Raw genomic sequence first — 19,549 nt, 5'->3', positions numbered from 1 at the left:
GTGTGTGTAGAAGGTGCCATCTACATTTTTCATCCCTCAATTTGTGAACCTCCCACTAAAAAAAGAAAAATGGAACTCCCCACTCAGCCTGAATCTACTCTGACTTCAAATTTTTCTTCTTTTGTATTTGTGCTGAAAGATTAGAATTGTTAACCAGATTGAACTATGTGGTGCATTGAGGTATATAAATAAAATTTTATGTTATATTTATTAAACAATTAGCAAATATGTCAAATAAGAATGGAAAAAACCCCCAAGGTGGAACCCAACACACTACCTTCCTGAGTGCAACCAGCACTAACAATAATGTGACTCCCATAATATCCCATGTAATATCACTTTTTTTTCAATTGGAAGAGAGTGAGTCACATAGCACCTCCCCTCAAGGAGGCTCACCCTAGACAACGCGGAAAACTTCTGTATATTCATCATTCTTCAGACCATTTGACAGAAGGTCAAACATAAGAAAAATGCACACGTCTGAGACGGTAAGAAGGTGAAAATAACATCTGACAGGGCAGGCCATCAAGACTTATATGCTTTTCTACTAGAAAGATTATTGAGGTAAGAACCTAATCTTCCCTTCTAGTGCAAAAGGCATAGGAGTTTTAAACCAAGGGGACGTACTAAAGCAGTCCCTCTATCTAGGGCGGGGCAGATTAGCTTGATGCTAATAAAGAGGTCTCAAAGGCAGCGTCCATACGTGACGCTACATCCACCCTGTAAAACTTTGTAAATGTATGAAGAGTGGACCAAATGGTCACCCTACAAATCTCCTAAGGTAGCACCACCCGGTACTCCACCCATGAAGAAGCCACACCGCTTGTAGAGTGTGTCCTCAATGTAATGTAATCGGTGGTTTCTTACCGCACCCGCCATATACTGAAGAAATGGCCTTACAAATCCATCGTGCAATGGAAGCCTTTGAGGCTGGTTTTCCCAGATGGCCAGAATTCGTTAAAACAAGGAGATGATCTGATAGGTGAAAATCATTTGGCACCTTGAGATAACGGAGAAGAGCTCTTCAAACGTCCAGCAACCCCAAGACATTGTCCTTTCTCTTCAATGCGATGGGATGGAATGTTGGGAGCTGAACTTCCTCACATATATGCAGTTTAGATGTAACTTAAAAATCTATTTATATGATAAATTTACAAATGCATTGTGAATATTGTGAGTTTTTATGTATTTGCACTGATTTGTGTTCAGCTTTATTTTTGAAATTATTAACCACATAAAGCTTTTTAGAAGTATTGCGGTATATAAATAAAAATGTTATGTTATTCACATGGAAAGCAGACTACCTTCGGCAGGAAAGAGGAAACTGTGCGCAGAAAGACCCCGGCCTCTGTAAATCTGAGGAAGGGTTCTCAGCATGACAGAGCCTGAAGCTCCAAAACCTTTCTCGCCAAGGCAATAGCCACCACAAATACTGTCGTGATTATAAGATCTATCAGCGACATCTCTTGCTAAGGCTCATGTGGAGCCTTATTCAGAGAATGCAGTACAACGTTGAAATTCCAAGTTGGAAAAGGTTACCACATTGGTGGTTGTAGCAGCATCACTCCCTTCAAAAATCTGATAAAACATCAAGATGGGAAGCCAGAGAGATTTTCTTCACTTGAGCCTTAAAGCACGCAAGATCTGCTACCTGAACCTTGAGGAAACCAACTGCTAGACCTTTTACTAGCCCATACTTCTACTACTTCTTATCATTTCTATAGCGCTACTAGACATACACAGCACTGTACATCAAAACATAGAAGAGACAGTCCCTCTGAAAAGAGCTTACAATCTAGTCAAGACAGACAAATTGGACAAAAAGGTGCATTGGTACACAATGCTCGGTGGGGGAATTACAGAGGGAATAAGACAAGACATATATTGGTGTTTAGCAGATGTGTTGGAGTTTGGAATTAAAAGAAGCTTCAAAGAAGTGGGCTTTGAGTCTGGATTTGAATACTGTCAAAAATGGAGCCTGATGTATCGAGTAAAGCAGTTTGTTCCAAGCATATGGTGCAGCAAAGTAGAAGAGATGGGAGTCTGGAGTTGGCCTTACAGGAGAAAGGTACAGATAAAGAGAGACTTACCTGATGAGTGCACTGCCCAGGGTGAGAGTGTGGGGAAAGATGAGAGATACTGAGGAGCTATGGAGCAGAAACGGTACTTTCCAAGATAGCTAAGGAAAATCAAAAAGAACAGAGGTGTACATTGAAAAAGAAATCAGTGAAGATAAAACCAGTCTGAGAGCAAAACCTGCTGGTGGTGTTTTGATCAGGGGTTTGGAATCTCTAAATGTGTCCATTATTGTAGAAACAAATGGATGCTCAGGAAGAGGATTATGGCTGAAAGGAAGTATTGGAGGAATTGACAGCAGTGATTGAAGCATGAACTAAAAAAAAAATCTAACATCAGGCTCTACTGAGATATGGAGTCAGATCGCTGGACTGAGAGCCATGAGTGCTAAGCATGACAACATAGAATGTCTCCTTAGTAAAACAGGAATAGTAGGAGGGCAACTATGAAGAAAGTGACCAGGAATCTAGATGCAACTGGTGAGAGATTATACCAGCAGTGAAACAAAACCAATGGAAGCAAAAACATCAAACACTGGATGGTTTCCAGTACTAGGTCTGATAGTTGAAAGTGAACAGAGAAGGGGAAGTCCTTCTGGCTGTTGAATTCAGAGTGAAGATTTTATGAAACAGAAGATCTCGGTTCTGAGTGTACTGGAAATGAAAAATAAATATATATGTTTCTCTTTCCCTTTATTTTAGAAGGGTTTGTGTGTCATACTGTTAAAGTAGAAACAAGAAACAAGTCCACCAGGCCACCAAAAAGGTGGAAGAATGATGATGGGTAGTTGTCAGTCGAGTGTGAGGAACAACCTTATTTATTTATTTAAAAAATTTCTATACCCTTTACAGCTAAACGCTTAACAGGATATACATACATAGTTTTAAAACATAATAAAAATATCTTAAAAATTTTTTTATAACTTCCTTTCTGTATTGCAATTGCTCTTTCCATCTTGTAAATATGACACAGGAAATTCCACCAAAACGTATAACTGAGATTACTATAATTTTTCCAGTTGTTAGTAATATGTTGCATAGCAACACCCGTCATTATCATCAAAAGCTTATTGTTATGTGCTGATAATTGACTTTTTTTCCTCATAGACATACCGAACAGAACAGTATCATATGATATTTCCACATGATTATTTTTGTAGAGAATAGGCATCATTTTTCTTTGATAATATACATAGGGGGGTGGGGGGATTGGAAGATAAGATGTAGCGAAATTGAAATTTTGAAGGAATATGATAGTTTTAATGATTGTATAGAAAGATGGGAGGGGGGAGGGTTTTTAATTAATTTACATATTAAGAATATAATGTATGATGTTCAAGTGATATATGATAGTATTTCATGTTGTTCTTTTTGTGCACTTGATGTAAGTTTGAAAAAGAATAAAGAAATTAAAAAAACAAAACAAAAACAAAACATAATAAAAATAAACATACAAACATGCCTTAAAATTCATAGCTAAAAAATACTAACTTAGCTTTGCATAAAAACAGAATTTAAGAGACATAGATAAAAATTAATAGCATGTCATAGACACAGATTAATAATGTATCTGTGGATCATAAATGAATCATCAGGTTTACCAAAAAAGATATATCTAAAAAAAGCATCAACAAATAAATGTGACTGGAGGGTGAAAAAGTAGTTGTTGAGGCCATAAGTTGGGTTTGTGCCCATGGCAGTAAGCATTGAGATAGGGCTAACTACTTCTGGAGTAACTTTGTCCATCGGCAGAAATGCTTACCAGAATACAACCTAGAAGAAAAGCATTCTCCACTAGTTAGGAGGAAAATAATGTGGAGAATTGAAGCAACATGAGACTGTTGGGAGACTCAAAGAGGTCCGTAGGAGGAATTTCCCAAGAAGAGAGGATCTGGCGCCAAGCGATGGAATGGAAAGTCCACTAGTGCGGTGGAGAAGTACTGAGCATGTAGAGATAGAGCCATAAGAAAGAAATAGGGCAAGATCATTCACTGCCCACTATGTGTGGTCTCATGACATGGTAGAAGAGATTGTAGATATCATTGTGTTGGTGATATAATACAGTACAACGAAGGTAAAAGCCCAAAAGAGAAAACTTCCAAAGAAGAGGATAAGCTGAACTGTGGAAGAGGAGTGCCAAATACTTGCTGAGTGTATGTGAAGTCCCAGAGTATGGAGGAGGCTTGTACACATACATTGATGAATTTTGCAGTATGTGGAAGATACATAGTAGAACACCTTTTTCTAATCTGAGACCATTGCGATACGAGAATCCATTGCAGAGGTAAAAGTATGCAAATGGGACATATGCACAGTAGACAGCAGTTGGTATAGTAGGGTAATTGCAATCCTGTGGAAAAATAGGCAGTGCAAAACAGAGGTTGTCTGTCTTTTTTTTAAGTTGAGTCTGAAATGGAATTATAATGAGAATAGTTAATATGAGCTGAGAGATTAAAGTAGTAATCTTGGAAGATCCATTAACAGTATTATTGCTCTGGGAGCCAATGTATTTGAGGAGATGAGACCCCCTATTAGGTAAGCATCTCAAGAAAGAAAACTTTGTAGCCATGAAAGGAATTATTGATGTTACTACAACTAGACAATTAACAAAAAATCTCCAAAAGAGTATTATGAGATGCAAAGAAAGTGAGCTGCATGTACAGATGAAGGTATAGTCGAATGCATATAAAAGGTCTAGTGAGTACATATACAGTATATAGACCAGATAGAAAGAGGCATAGTGCTCTTAGGGTCAGTATGCTATACTGATTAGGATGCAGAAGTGACCCCTTCCTCCCCATAGCCTTTCCCATTCCTCCAAAGCCTTCAGAATGAGGAAGCAGTTGGAGTAGAACTCTTGGTATCTGCTTTCAAGGCAATGTTCGTGCTTTCGTTTGTAATTACATTCTTTTTTTTTTTTTTTTTGCATTACCAGTTCTAAAGCGGGTGGCCAGCAAGGTTCAGGGTTATTGAAGGAAAAGTAGAAATTGAATTGAAAAAGCAGCTCTGGAAGAGTAGTGTGGAGGACCTTGTTGTAGCAAAACATGAAGCTTTCTTGTATCGATGAAAGAGATTATGTGATAGTGGACATTAGAGCCAGCATTGATGGCATAGTGCAAGATGACCTCTGTTGGTCCGAAGAGGAGGCAGAAACAGCTAAATGATGGGTATGCACTGTAGAGGCATGTCCAAAAGTAGAACCTAGTTGATCCTGCTAAGAATCTGGTTGAACCTGATGAGCACCTGGGTGAACCTGCTGAGCAGTTGACTGATGAGAGGCATGTTCTGCTGATGATAAATAAGCTGTGCTTAGTATCCTCTACATTGTCACCAAAAAGTTTTTTGCTTGAATATGGAATAGGTACTAGGAAACCATGGACATTAATATCAAAGTCAGAGATGCGAAGCCAGGATATAGGTCAGATGACAGAAATAATTAGTAGTAGTAGTAATTCTGTCCCATGTGAAATCGAACCAAGTTTTTCAAATCGTGCGTCGGCTTGAGGTGACTCTTCCTGAAATTGATCACCCAGCCCAGGTGCTGCAGCAATTTTACTACCTGTTGAACAGCCCGACACCCCTCAGACTTCGATGGAGCTCTGATCAACCATGTGAACCAGGATATTCAGGGTGCGAAGATGGGCTGCCACCACCATCGCTTTGGTGAAGATCCTGAGTGCTGTCACCAACCTAAAGGGCATCGCCGAAAACTGGAAATGTTGCTCCAAGACATGGAACCTCAGATACTTCTTGTGGTCTGGAAAAATGGGAATGTGGAAATACGCCTCTGTCAGATCCAAGGAAGCTAGGAACTGTATCATCTCCATGTGGAAGTGGGGCACTTTCAGAGCCGCACTGACCACCTTGAGGTCCAGAATTGGTCTCCAGTTTTCGGAGCCTCTCTTTGGAACAATGATGTGTATCGAGTATTAGAGAATGACACAGGGACAAAATTTTTCCCTTCCCCGCAGGAACTCATTTTCAAGTCCCAGCGAGTTCTTTTCCTGTTCCTGCAAGCTCAGTCCTCATCTGCACAAGCACCAAACACTTTAAAATCATGTGTTTGAGGCTTGTGCGATAAAGGCAGAGCTTACATGAATGAGGCAGGGATAGCGACAGCAACAAAACTCACGGGGACAGGAAGGGGAAATTGAGTTTCTGCGGGGACAGGGACAAATTTGTCCCTGTGTCATTCTCTATCGAGTATCTCAGAGAGCCCAAGGCTCGCTCTGGAACAGGCTTTATTGTCACAATATCGATTAATCTGCGGACTGTGGCCTGTACCCGAGCCGCCTTATTGGGACAGGCCACTGGTGAATGAAACTCCAGTTTGTAGCCATCCCCGAGAACCTTCAAGACCTAGCGGTTGGAGGCAATAGCCTGCCATTCCACTAGAAAGGCAGACAACCCCCGATGTGGGAGAGGGGGAGACACCGGTCTGATGTTAAAATTGCTTTTTTTGCAGTAACCACAGGATGACTCCCTGTGTACGGCTGGCAGCGAGAACTGCCAAAGCATTGTCTGGCAGATGAGGAGGACCACTGGCCAGTGGGAGGGCCCAAGCACAGACTTGAGCATCTGAAGGGACATAAATTAGAGGGCCCCGAAGCCCTGGAAAGGTGTGATCTATTCACAGGCAACGACTTGGGCCTGTGATCTTGTACACTGGCCAAGAGGTCATCCAGACCTGGCCGAAGAGTAGCTGTTCCTTAAAGGGCAACCGGGTCAGGGTCACTTCAGAAGACAAATCACCAGACCACTGCTGAATCCAGAGCATCCTGCGAGCCGAAACGGAATAGGTGAAAAGTAGCATACAGGGCATCAGCCATATTGTCCACTCCCGAGCTAATCATGCAGCACTACAGTGTCAAGATCATAGTGTAGCTTGGAATGACATACCTGGGCCACGAAAAAAGAGGACAACGCCACTTTAATGTCAGCAGCTGTCGAATCAGAGATGCTTAAGGATAACGTCCACATGTCGGTCCTGAACATCCTTCAGGACCGCTCCCCCATCATTGGGGTGAGAAATGCATTTAGTGAACTGCACTACTGAGGAATCAACCTTCAGAAAAGTAAATCACTTGTTAAAGGCATCTGCCATGGGATAAAGCTGAGACATCGAGCAAGCACATTTCAAGGGACCCTCAGGTTTCTCCCATATATCCGTAAGAACCTGAACTAGGTCAGGATTATCAGGAAAAGAGGTGAATTGCAATCTCTGGTCACTCATGAGGGAACATTTTGCAGTGACAAGCTGATCAGACTGCAGCTTTAATTCCTGAAGAGATTCAGAGATCAAATCCACAAGATGTGCGTGTTTTAAAAATCTGCGCACAGTGGGATCCTCCCCCGTATCTAGCGCTCCATATGGATATGAATCCTAGATATCCGCCAGATCCGCTACATCTGCGGCAGCCACGGTGCCCCCCTGCAAAAGAAGAGGCATGGAAACTTTATGTGACGCAACCGGGGCAGTAATGGCTTACTTTGTTGGCAACCCTTAGGGGAGGCAAGAAAAAACACCCTGATCCAAAGGAGCAAGGACCCTGTGGTTGACACAGAGGCCGGAAAGGAAACAGGCAGAGACACTTTAGCCAAGTATGCCTGATATAGCAAATTAATAAAATACTGGGAAAAACCATCCTCAGCAGTGTAACTAACCTCTGCAGTCCAGGTTTGGAATGTTTGGAGGATTTACGAGATTTGTCTCCCGATACGCGCTTACGTTTCGCTGTAGCATTGCCTACACACTCCCCAGGGCTCCTAATGCCATTTCTTGGGAGACGGGGCAGAAGGCATGAGAAGACCCCCTTTAGAGGTTGAAGGCATCGGATCTGGGCAAGCCTTGCACCCCTCGCAGGTCACAGCCCACATGGAACATGGCTGCGCATCCGACAGCTCTCCACCACAAATAAGTCATGAATCCATCACAACCTGCCCTGGGGAGGCCATCTGTGTGGTTTTCTTCCCAAAACGAAGCTGGTAAGTATGAAAATAACTTTAAAATCAAATCGGGAAAAATCCAAGACAGCCGACATGAGTGCTAATTTTCACTAAAAATAGCCTGGGAAACTCATAGGAACCCTCAAAAATGGCGATTTTAGGGGTGAGGGTAGGGCAGGGATTCAGGCTGTCAGCCTGTACTCACAGTTACATGTGCTGAATGGGAAACACTGCATACAGAGTTGAAACAGCTTACAGGGAGATCCTCTGCCTTAGAGAGCTGGAAAGCTGGACTTTGAGTCTTCTGACTGTCCCACCGGCTGGACTTCGAATCCTGACTGCCCCATTGGCAGGGTATTCATGGCTGAGTACATCTGCCACTCTTGGACATGCTGCACAGATGCTTGGTGGAGGAACACAGTCTGGCTCCGATCCTGGGTGTGCCTCCATGGAACCACGCAGCCTGCACTCGACCCATTAGCGGACGAACCTGGGTGAGCAAGCTTCCAAGGAAACATTCCCTGAGCCCCGATCTGATGTGCAGGCTGTCCAGAGGGTGCACTGACAGGCAGTGAATTCCCCAGAAGCAGACTTTTCCAAAGGTCTGCGATCTTCTGCAGTCAGAGCTGTCCCTGCAGGCAACCTCTGCAGCACGAGGGTGAAAAACCGTGAATGCAAAGACTGAAATTACACGAAATAAAACACGAGCAGAAAATACAAGCTCCTACAGCCTGGCTTGTAGGAAGGAAAACTGATTTCTAGAGGGTCAGTGATGAGGTAAGAGGGGGTGGGATTTAAGTCTGAAATTTGAGGCTTCCTACAAAGTCCTGGTGGGTAGACAGAAATAACCCTCTGGTCCCGGAATAAAGTAGGATTGTAAAAGAAATGGATAATATAATATGCAGTACATTATAGCTAGGAAATTATTTCTCATCCCTTTGTACATGTGGTACGAATGAGTTTGTTTGCAAGTTTTTGCGTTCTGCATGTGCTATGTAGTTTTGGGGGAAGTGTAGTTTGCAGGATGGTGGTGAAGTTGCATTAAGTAGTATTTATGAATAGGGCATATTGGGGGGGGAGTGGAGTTTTTTGAGATGAGGAAATTGTAATGGGGAGTGGAAGAGCAGATAACAAGGAAAGGCAATTTAAACGAAACAAGTCCCTAATTCTTATGTTTCACCGACACAAGTTTGTATGCTACAGAATTCCTCCCACAGAAATGCACCGGGCTATTTTTTGAGGCCAGGATCTTATTTCACTGGAGCCAATGCTCCATTCAATTTGTCCATTCTCAAACTGGAATTTTTTTTTTTTTACTGGTTTTTCCCCACTTGTCAATTTTCATCCTATTCTGTTCAATTTTAAAAGAGTTATTTTGCCCCCCAATAGACAGACTTTTTTTTCTAAAATTCTTTCCAACTTTCTACTGGGCTGGAAAAAATAAAAATGCAACGTCCAAACCAGTGCTTAGGTGACAAAATACTATGCAATTTATAGTCTATTTCTTGATATGCCGTGAATCATAAAATAGAAAATCTAGGTGGCTTTTAAAGAAAAACAAAATGGGGAAACGTGACATGACAAGTTGAGACAAACTTATGTACACATAAAGAGAGTACAAAGGGAAGAGTCTAGCTTACAATCCTTTTTGCTAAAGGGTATGAGAAAAATAAGAGGAGGAACATACAGAAGGAAGTGTCTGCCATGCAGAATATCATTGGTGCAAGCCATGCCTTGGCACTTCATTCCAGGGTTCAGCTTGAAGAGGAATGAAGATGCATTCAAGCCTCAGAGGGAAGAGAGCCATGACACCCAACAAAAGAAAATAAATGTGCCCTAGTGGATCAGACAACATTTTAATACTTTGCAAACCGCTTAGATGTCTTTGAATGATTTTGCGGTGTATTAAAAATAAAACTGAAATTGAACCTCACCCACTTTGTCCTCAAACTGTGTGTGTAAAAAAAAAGTAAGAAGAGAGAAAAAAAAAGCCTGTGCCTGGGTGCTCTTAAATAAATGACAGAGGTTACATATGTATAAGAGACAAATACAATATTTGAAGGACTTATTTGTTCAAATGTTTTAATTTCCTCCCTCTTTTAAAGATGTCTGTGAGGCTCTAATTTACCTGAAGGGTGGTTTCTGCAGAGCTGGATTCTCCACTGTCACTTTTATAGAGTAGCCAGGAAAACTAGCTTTCAAGTGCTCAATATTGAGAAATGTGTCATTAAAGTCCAGGCTGGCAATCTGGTTGGGCATTTTGGAGTAATGGGCACTGCCAGGGTCTCCATATCCCAGGATGATGTCATGCAGCCAGTCAGGGACCACACAGTCAGTGTTCATCAAGTTACGGATTGTCTCTAGTACAGCCTATAAGCAAAGGATAAAGGATCATACCAATGGTTTAATCTTCACAAAAAAAGATGTTCCATATTGCAGAAGTGTCATCCCCTCTCAACCACAGTTTGAGTATACTCACTTTTCATACACAGAAATATTTATTATCTGTAGGGCTCTTATCTTCCCACCGAGTATAAAGGATTACTAATGACAACAGGAATATTCTGTTTGGCTGAAGATAATCTCAACCTCACTGGTGATTTTTTGTCAGGCTATCTACCTAAATCTTTTTAAACTTCTAGGACCTTTCGTTGGTACCTGAAGTTGTGTAGCCAAGGTACGATGTGCTCTCTCTCATTTAATACAATTACCTTTCACTTACAAGCCCAGGTTGCTGGGCACCCATCTTGCCAAAACTCTATTACATTATTACCTCCTGCCTTTTCTGGCAACCTCATAATATACAAATTGAAGTAAAATCTATTTAAACCATCCTCCTGCCAATCTTCAAGTGCTTTGCATTACATGAGAACATAAGAAATGCCATACTGGGACAGACCGAATGTCCATCAAGCCCAATATCCTGTTTCCAACAGTAGCCAATTCAGGTCACAAGTACCTGACAAGATCCCAAGTCAAAAAACAGATTTTATGCATGCTTATCCTAGGAATAAGCTACAGATTTCCCTAAGCTATCTTAATAATGACTTATGGACTTTTGCTTTAGAAAATTATGCGGATGTTTATTATATACAGGAGACTCATTTAAATTTGATTGAATCACAGAAATTGGAAGGAGGGTGGGTGAAGAAATGTTTTTTTGCTCCGGCTATTGGTAAAAAAGCAGGGGTAGCAATTCTCATTAATAAAAAATGTAATGCCAGTTTTAATTTAGTAAACTCAGATCCGTTGGGTAGATGGTTACATGTAGATATGAGTATGGGGAATAATACCTTGATGTTGTTTAATGTGTATGCCCCTAATTCAAATCAACAGCAATGTTTTAAAATTTTACAGAGCTTATTACTCCCACTGGCTGCTTCTAATTTAGTAGTGGCTGGAGATTTTAATGCTGTGATGGACCCATTAATTGATAAAAAAAACCAAGTAAAAATATAAAATCATTAGGGGTAGATAATTTGGTTCAGTCATGTGATCTAAAACAGTGTTTTTCAACTGCTGTTCCGCAGCACACTAGTGTGCCGCGAGATGTTGCCTGGTGTGCCGTACGGTCAGGGCCGCCATCAGGGCAGTACCACCAGTCCTGCATTCAGGGGCCCGGGCTCCCCCAGGGTCCTAGGCCACAGTCTAGGGAGAGGGGCAGTCCGCCCCAGGTGGACAGGAGAGAGCTGGACGAGGGACCCGCGGAGTTCAATACATCTCTGCCCTGCAGCTAACATATAGCCGATCGCAAGCGTTCCCCGATGTCAGCGCTGACGTCGGAGGGAGGGCTTAAGCAAAGCCTGCCCTCCGACGTCAGCACTGACGTCGGAGAATACTTCCGTTCGGCTATTTGTGCGCGGCAGGGCAGGCAGGAAGCAGAAGACAAGCCTCGCGGCTTGAGCTTCGTTTTGCTGAGAAAGTTGCAAAGATGGGCTGGGAGGCAAACACGGAACACAAAAGGGGGGAGGGAGTGCGTTTTGGACACAAGGCATGAACTTGGGAGAGAGGGAGGGAAAGAGATGCTGAGGTGGGGGAGGGAATGCGTTTTTGGACACAGAAGGCATGGACTTGGGAGAGAGGAAGGGAGGGAAAGATGCTGAGGTGGGGGAGGGAATGCGTTTTTGGACACAGAAGGCATGGACTTGGGAGAGAGGAAGGGAGGGAAAGAGATGCTGAGGTGGGGGAGGGAATGCGTTTTTGGACACAGAAGGCATGGACTTGGGAGAGAGGAAGGGAGGGAAAGAGATGCTGAGGTGGGGGAGGGAATGCGTTTTTGGACACAGAAGGCATGGACTTGGGAGAGAGGAAGGGAGGGAAAGATGCTGAGGTGGGGGAGGGAATGCGTTTTTGGACACAGAAGGCATGGACTTGGGAGAGAGGAAGGGAGGGAAAGAGATGCTGAGGTGGGGGAGGGAATGCATTTTTGGACACAGAAGGCATGGACTTGGGAGAGAGAAAGGGAGGGAAAGAGATGCTGAGGTGGGGGAGGGAATGCGTTTTTGGACACAGAAGAAATGGACTTGGGAGAGAGGAAGGGAGGGAAAGAGATGCCGAGGTGGGGGAGGGAATGAGTGTTTGGACACAAGGCATGGACTTTGGAGAGGAAGGGAGGGAAAGAGATGGTTGTGTACACGGGGAATAGAAGAAAGGAGAATTTTTGGTCATAGGAAGGGAGTGAGGTACAGATAGTGGCATACCAGGGTGGGGGGGCGGTCTGCCCCACCCCGGGTTTACGTCCCAAGGGGGTGCACAGCTGGCCACCCTCCAGTGTTGTCCCTAGGCCGGCAAACTGCGGCTCTTTAGCCACTTGAGTGCCACCGCCGCCATCGGGAACAGGCCGGCGCCAAGTTCTCCCTGCTTTTCCCTGTGGGGCCGGCCAACTCTCGCCACTCGCGTCAATTCTGATTTCGGAGAGGACGTTCTGGGCCAGCCAATCGCTGCCTGGCTGGCCTAGAACGTCCTCTCTGACGTTAGAATTGACGACGGGTGGCAAGAGTTGGTCGGCCCCGCGGGGAAGAGAAGCAGGGAGAACTTGGCGCCGGCCTGTTCCCGATGGCGGCGGTGGCACTCAAGTGAATTACTTTATATATAGTCAATATAGGCACAGAGTTAAATTTTTTAACATTTTCTAATGGTGGTGTGCCTCGTGATTTTTTTCATGAAACAAGTGTGCCTTTGCCCAAAAAAGGTTGAAAAACACTGATCTAAAAGATATCTGGCGTATTCTTCATTTTTATAATCAGGAATTTTCATTTTATTCACATGCTCATAAGTCTTTTTCAAGAATAGATTATATTTTTATACCAACTCATAAAGTTTAACAAGTGATTAAAGCTTCTATAGATCCAATTATTATATCTGACCATGCAGGTGTATGGATTGAATTACAATTAGATCAAGAGTATAGAAAACCTTTATGGAAATTTGATAATACATTGCTTATGGATGACAAATTCCTGGATGATTTCAAAATTCAAATTAGTGAATTTTTTCAATTTAATTTGACAGAAGACACTTCCATGGAAAATTTATGGGATGCCTTTAAGGCTACTATGAGAGGTTTTATTATTTCTTATTCTGCTTATATTAGAAAACAATTTAAAAATCAATTTTTGAGTTTAGAAAAAGAAATTAAATTATTGGAATCTAAATTGATAAATAAATGGGAATATGATACATTGCAAGCTCTTTTAAAAGCAAAAGGTAAATATAATGAATTAGCTTCAAAAATGATAAGGAAAGATTTGTTTTCCAAACAAACATTGTATTTTGGAAATTCTAATAAGGTGGGGAGATTATTGGCAAACTATCTTAAAGCAAAGAAAAGAAGAAATAATATTAATGCAATAAAAGATGATAAAGGAATTATAAACAATCAGATTGGACATATATTAAAGCAATTTCTAAATTTTTATAAAGACCTATATTCTTCTGAGCCTTATGTAGACAGGGAAAAAAATGGATTAGATTTTTTAAATTTAATTATTGGACCGAAGGTTCCTGAACATATAAAAAGGAGTTTAGAAGAGCCTATATCTCTAAAAGAAGTTGAAACAGCATTGAAGTCTCTTAGAGTTGGATCCACTCCAGGTGATGATGGTTTTACTGTTGAATTTTATAAATCATTTCAAACTGTCCTTTTACCTCATTTATTAAATTTATATCAGTCACAACTTATTAAAGGTTGTATTACGGGTACTATGGCTGAATCAGTAACTATTGTTTTGCCTAAGCCAAATAGAGATCCTACTTTGGTTTCGAACTACAGGCCTATATCATTAATAAATGTGGATGGAAAACTTCTGGCTAAGATATTGGCCAAGGCTCTTCCTTATATTATTGACATGCATCAAACTGGTTTTGTTGCTAAAAGACATTCCTCTAATAACTCTAGATTAGCGTTACATATGTTAAATTTATCCAAAAATCTGGTTGATCCGGCTTTTTCTGTCTCTTTGGATGCAGAGAAAGCTTTTGATAGGGTTGAATGGAGTTTCATGTATCAAGCACTTGGTTTGGTATAGGCTCTGGCTTTATACAAATGGTTAAATTAATGTATAGCTCCCCCCTCTGCGAGATTGTGTATTAATAATACGTTGTCTGAGCGTTTTTATTTACAGAGGGGAGTTAGACAAGGCTGTCCTTTATCTCCTTTGTTATTTGATATTGTATTAGAACCCTTACTTTTAGTCTAGAATTGCTTTAGTATCCTTGCAAAAGCCAATTGAGGAGGGTGGGGTAAATTTTCAAAATTTTTATAGGTATCATCAAGCCTATATTTTACGTCAAGGTATGTATTGGATCCTCCCAGAACTCATAGATAATACCCTGGATTGGTTGTATTTAGAATGGCGCCTCTTGTTCCCTTTAAATTTAGTTCATGTGCCAAGTATCAGTATGCCTAGGAGATATAAGGAAAATAACATTTTAATGGATACATGGAAAATATTGAGATATATTAGCAATTTAACACCTATTCCAATTAATAAATCAACTAATCAATCCTTATGGATAAACTCCAAGATTAAAATTGGCGGATATCAAGTCTTATGGAAGAACTGGATTATTGCGGGTATTCGAACTCTGAAAGATGTTATTTCAGATGGTAAACTGCTTGAATTTTCACAATTGCAACATAGATTTGGTCTTAATAAATCACAAAGTTTTAAGTGGTTGCAGTTGAAGCAGGCAATTCAGGTGGGGTTCCCTGAATGGAAGTATTTTAATAATCAATATAGTCTGGAGTTCCTATGCTTCCAAGCAGACTTCCTAGGACATCAAGCCGCATTGTGGTATAAATTGTTATCTGGATACTTGAATAAAAAACCAAATGTGGTCTTAGAGACATTTGGAGCATTGAGATTAAGCAGCAGATTTCTGCATCTCAGTGGCCATGAATTTGGTCTTGGAGAATGAGATGTACAGTGTCAGCATCTATGAGGTAAACTTGGTTCTTTTTGTTGCATAGAGCTTTTTGGACCCCTGTTCATTTACAAAAGTTAGATAGCTCTAAATCTAATAGATGCTGGCATTGTAATCTGGAACCAGGGACATTGGATCATCTACTTTATTACTGTCCCTGTATTAAGTTATTTTGGAATTCAATTTGGACTCAAGTAAATTCTCTATTGGAAAACCTCCTCAGATCTGGCTCAATTTCCCTTTTCATGGTCACATGGAGCTGTGAAATATTTAGGGGTCCTAATTCATAAAGATCCAGTACACGCCCAGGATTTGAACATATCCAAAATCTAGTTTCAAATACTACAACTCGTTGGTCCCCACTTTATTTGTCATGGTGGGGTAGAATAGCCTCCATTAAAATGACTTTAGCCCCGCAAATTAATTACACCCTTTCCATGCTCCCCCTCCTATGCCAGAAAAAATTATTTTATTGGCTCAATATGAAAATCTCTGAATTTATTTGGAACAAGAAAAAACCCCGTATTGCTCTCGCCAAGCTGAAAGCCTCTAAGATTAATGGCGGATTAAATTTACCAGATTTTTATTATTATTATATCGCATCTTTAGCCAAATATGGAGCTTATTGGATCGTTAATTCTAATCCTCAGGATCAACCAGCATGGTTTGAAATGGAACGCTTTTTATGTGCACCACTGTGCGTTTCCTGCTTCCTTACGGTGTCAGTACCTAGACACTTGAGAAAGTATTCCTTGTTGAGTGCAACGCAGCATGCTTTTCATCTTCTAGATGCAACAGCTGAGATCTCTGTTAGTGAAAGCCCGCTCATGTCCCTTTGGAATAACCCTAAAATTCAAAATAAAGGTAGATCCCTCTCATGGAAAAAGTGGCAACGGGCGGGAGTCGAGTTTGCTCATCAATTGATCTCCTCCACCTCAATTGTTCCTTTTGATATTTTTTGTTCTGCATATTCACTTCCATCCTCTATACATTCCCAATGGCTCATGCTTACTGGAATACTGTCTAAGGTACATATGCGCCATGACTTTATGACCTCTATCCACACTGTTCACCACTGGTCTACTCTGGCCTTAATGAAGGGTAGAGCGATATCTCTTTTTTATAGTATTCTAAGGGATAACTCCTTCACCTTTTCACCTCAATCAATGAACCAATGGGACTTGATTCTATAGACTATGCTTTCTGATATAGATTGGGAACTTTTCTGGTCCTCCACAAACCGTCCTCTCCTATCTTCCAGAGTCTCGCAATCAATGTTCTTCGTTATGTGGAATGCAGTATGGACCCCATATCGCATGTGGAAAGCGAAGCTAAAACAAGACTCCACCTGCTGGAACTGTTTGAAAGAGTCTGGAACTCTTGATCACATGCTTTTTCATTGCACTATAGTCCACTCCTTCTGGATTCTTATTTGGGACACTATAAAATCTATTACTAAGTGTTCAGAAGAGATTTCCATGGACATTGTAATTCTTCGTTCTCAACACCCTTGTTTCACACAAACAAACTGCCCACCTAAACTCATTGATGCCATGTTTGTAACAGCTCTTATGCATATTCTGAAAAATTGGAAATCATCCTCGCTACTTGACTACACCTTTTGGTGGAACTCTCTGAGCATGTATCACAAATTTGAATCTTATGCATATGAGAAAAACATGATTTCTCGACTCCACAAACATGGTGAAAAAAAAATCACCTTGGTCATTCTTAGACTCATATGTTCATTCTAACCAGTAGACACTTCTGCCTCTCTATCTATCTATCTCTCTCTTTTTCTCCCTCTTTCTTTCCCTCTCTCTTATTTCCCTCTCCCTGCTTTTCTGCCTTTCATATATCTTCTATTAGCAGTTACACATACCCTAGATTCTTTTTATTAATCTGGTTGTAAGTAAATGATTATAGATATGGACTTTTTCTATACCATTGTGTCTTATTCAGATTTTGTGTGTTTGAACTGCTTTCTGTAAATTTCTTATAATATTCAATAAAAACTCTCGACCTAATCCTCAATGGGCTAGGGGGACCTGCAAAGGAGGTGGCGGTGCTAGAACCCCTAGGAAACAGCGATCACAACATGATCCAGTGCAAGCTGGAAATTGGACCATCAAAGGTGAAAAGATCCACAGCGACAGCACTCAACTTCAAAAAAGGGAATTATGATGGCATGAGGAAACTGGTGGGAAAGAAACTCAATGGTAGCGAAAGGAAGATGGAGTCTGTAGAAAAAGCCTGGTCCCTACTCAAGGGCACGGTGCAAGAGGCACAGAACCTGTACATCCCCAGATTCAGGAAGGGGTGCAAAAAAAACCGAACAAAAAACCCAGCGTGGATAACAACTGCAGTGAAAAAGGCGATAAGTGACAAGAAAACATCGTTCAAAAAATGGAAAAAGGACCAAACAAAGGACAACCAAATGGAACACAAAGAACACCAAAGGAAGTGTCACCGTGTGGTTAAAAAAGCTAAAAGGGAATATGAGGAGAGACTGGCGGGGGAAGCAACAAACTTCAAATCGTTCTTCAGATATGTGAAGGGGAAGCAACCGGCAAGGGAAGAAGTGGGGCCATTGGATGATGGAGACAAAAAAGGAGTGGTAAAAGAGGAAAAAGAGATAGCAGACAGGTTAAATAAGTTCTTCACGTCAGTCTTCACGAGGGAGGATACATCCAATATTCCGGAACCGAAGGACATCGTAAATGGGGATCGGGATGAAAAGCTGGTCCAACTAGAGGTAAGCCAAGAGGATGTCCTCAGGCAGATAGACAGACTAAAGAGCGACAAATCGCCAGGTCCGGACGGCATTCACCCAAGGGTACTAAAGGAACTAAGGAACGTAATAGCAGAGCCACTTCGCCAAATATGTAACCTATCCTTAAAGACTGGAGAGATCCCGGAGGATTGGAAAATTGCAAATGTCACGCCCATCTTCAAGAAGGGTTCAAGGGGGGACCCAGGGAACTACAGGCCGGTGAGCTTGACCTCGGTCCCGGGAAAAATGATGGAAGCACTGATTAAGGACAGTATCTGTGAACACATAGAAAACAATGGACAGCTAAAGACGAGCCAGCACGGCTTCTGCAAGGGTAGGTCATGCCTCACAAACTTATTGTACTTCTTTGAGGGAGTAAATAGACAGGTGGATAAAGGAGAATCCATTGACATCATTTACCTTGACTTTCAAAAAGCCTTTGACAAGGTACCGCACGAAAGATTGCTTAAAAAACTGTGGAGACACGGGGTGCAAGGGGAGGTCCACCGATGGATCAAAAACTGGCTGGCAGACAGGAAACAGAGGGTTGGAGTGAAGGGCCATTACTCAGACTGGCATGGGGTCACGAGCGGAGTTCCGCAGGGGTCGGTGCTGGGACCGCTCCTGTTCAATATATTTATTAATGACCTGGAGGCGGGAACAAATTGCGAAGTTATTAAATTTGCGGATGACACCAAACTCTACCGCAGGGTTGAAACCATGGAAGACTGCGAAGATCTGCAAAGGGACCTAACGACGCTAGAAGAATGGGCCAAAAAATGGCAAATGAACTTTAATGTAGGGAAATGCAAGGTCATGCATGTAGGGAAAAAGAACCCGATGTTCAGCTACAAAATGGGAGGATCACTGCTAGGGGTAAGTAACCTTGAAAGAGACCTGGGAGTGATGGTGGACACGTCTTTAAAGGCGTCGGCACAGTGCGCCACAGCCTCAAGAAAAGCAAACAAAATGTTGGGTATCATTAAGAAGGGTATCACGACCAGGACAAAGGAGGTCATCCTGCCGCTGTATCGTGCAATGGTGCGACCGCATCTGGAGTACTGTGTCCAATATTGGTCGCCGTACCTCAAAAAGGACATGGCGGTACTTGAGGGAGTCCAGAGAAGAGCAACTAAACTGATAAGAGGTATGGAAAACCTCTCATATACTGACAGACTGAAAAAGCTGGGGCTGTTCTCCCTGGAAAAGCGGAGACTTAGAGGAGACATGATAGAAACCTTCAAGATCCTGAAGGGTATAGAAAAAGTAGACAGGGACAGATTTTTCAGATTACGGGGAACCACAAGTACAAGGGGGCACTCGGAAAAAT

General features: G+C 41.9%; 1 protein-coding gene across 2 annotated transcripts in view; it reads right to left on the bottom strand.

The window, feature by feature from the left end:
* AQR (aquarius intron-binding spliceosomal factor) overlaps positions 1 to 19,549 on the bottom strand; it is a 266,639-nt gene that overhangs the window by 93,248 nt on the left and 153,842 nt on the right. For both annotated transcript variants that reach the window (XM_033951821.1, XM_033951822.1), the window contains exon 20: positions 10,150 to 10,391. In XM_033951821.1, coding sequence (XP_033807712.1) covers positions 10,150 to 10,391 — 242 coding nt within the window. The remainder of the gene's footprint in view (positions 1 to 10,149; positions 10,392 to 19,549) is intronic.

The sequence above is a fragment of the Geotrypetes seraphini genome, chromosome 7 (assembly GCF_902459505.1).
Source record: "Geotrypetes seraphini chromosome 7, aGeoSer1.1, whole genome shotgun sequence".
Taxonomy (NCBI): domain Eukaryota; kingdom Metazoa; phylum Chordata; class Amphibia; order Gymnophiona; family Dermophiidae; genus Geotrypetes; species Geotrypetes seraphini.
The sequence above is the reverse complement of the archived record's forward strand: the minus strand, read 5'-3'. Positions and strand labels throughout refer to the sequence as shown.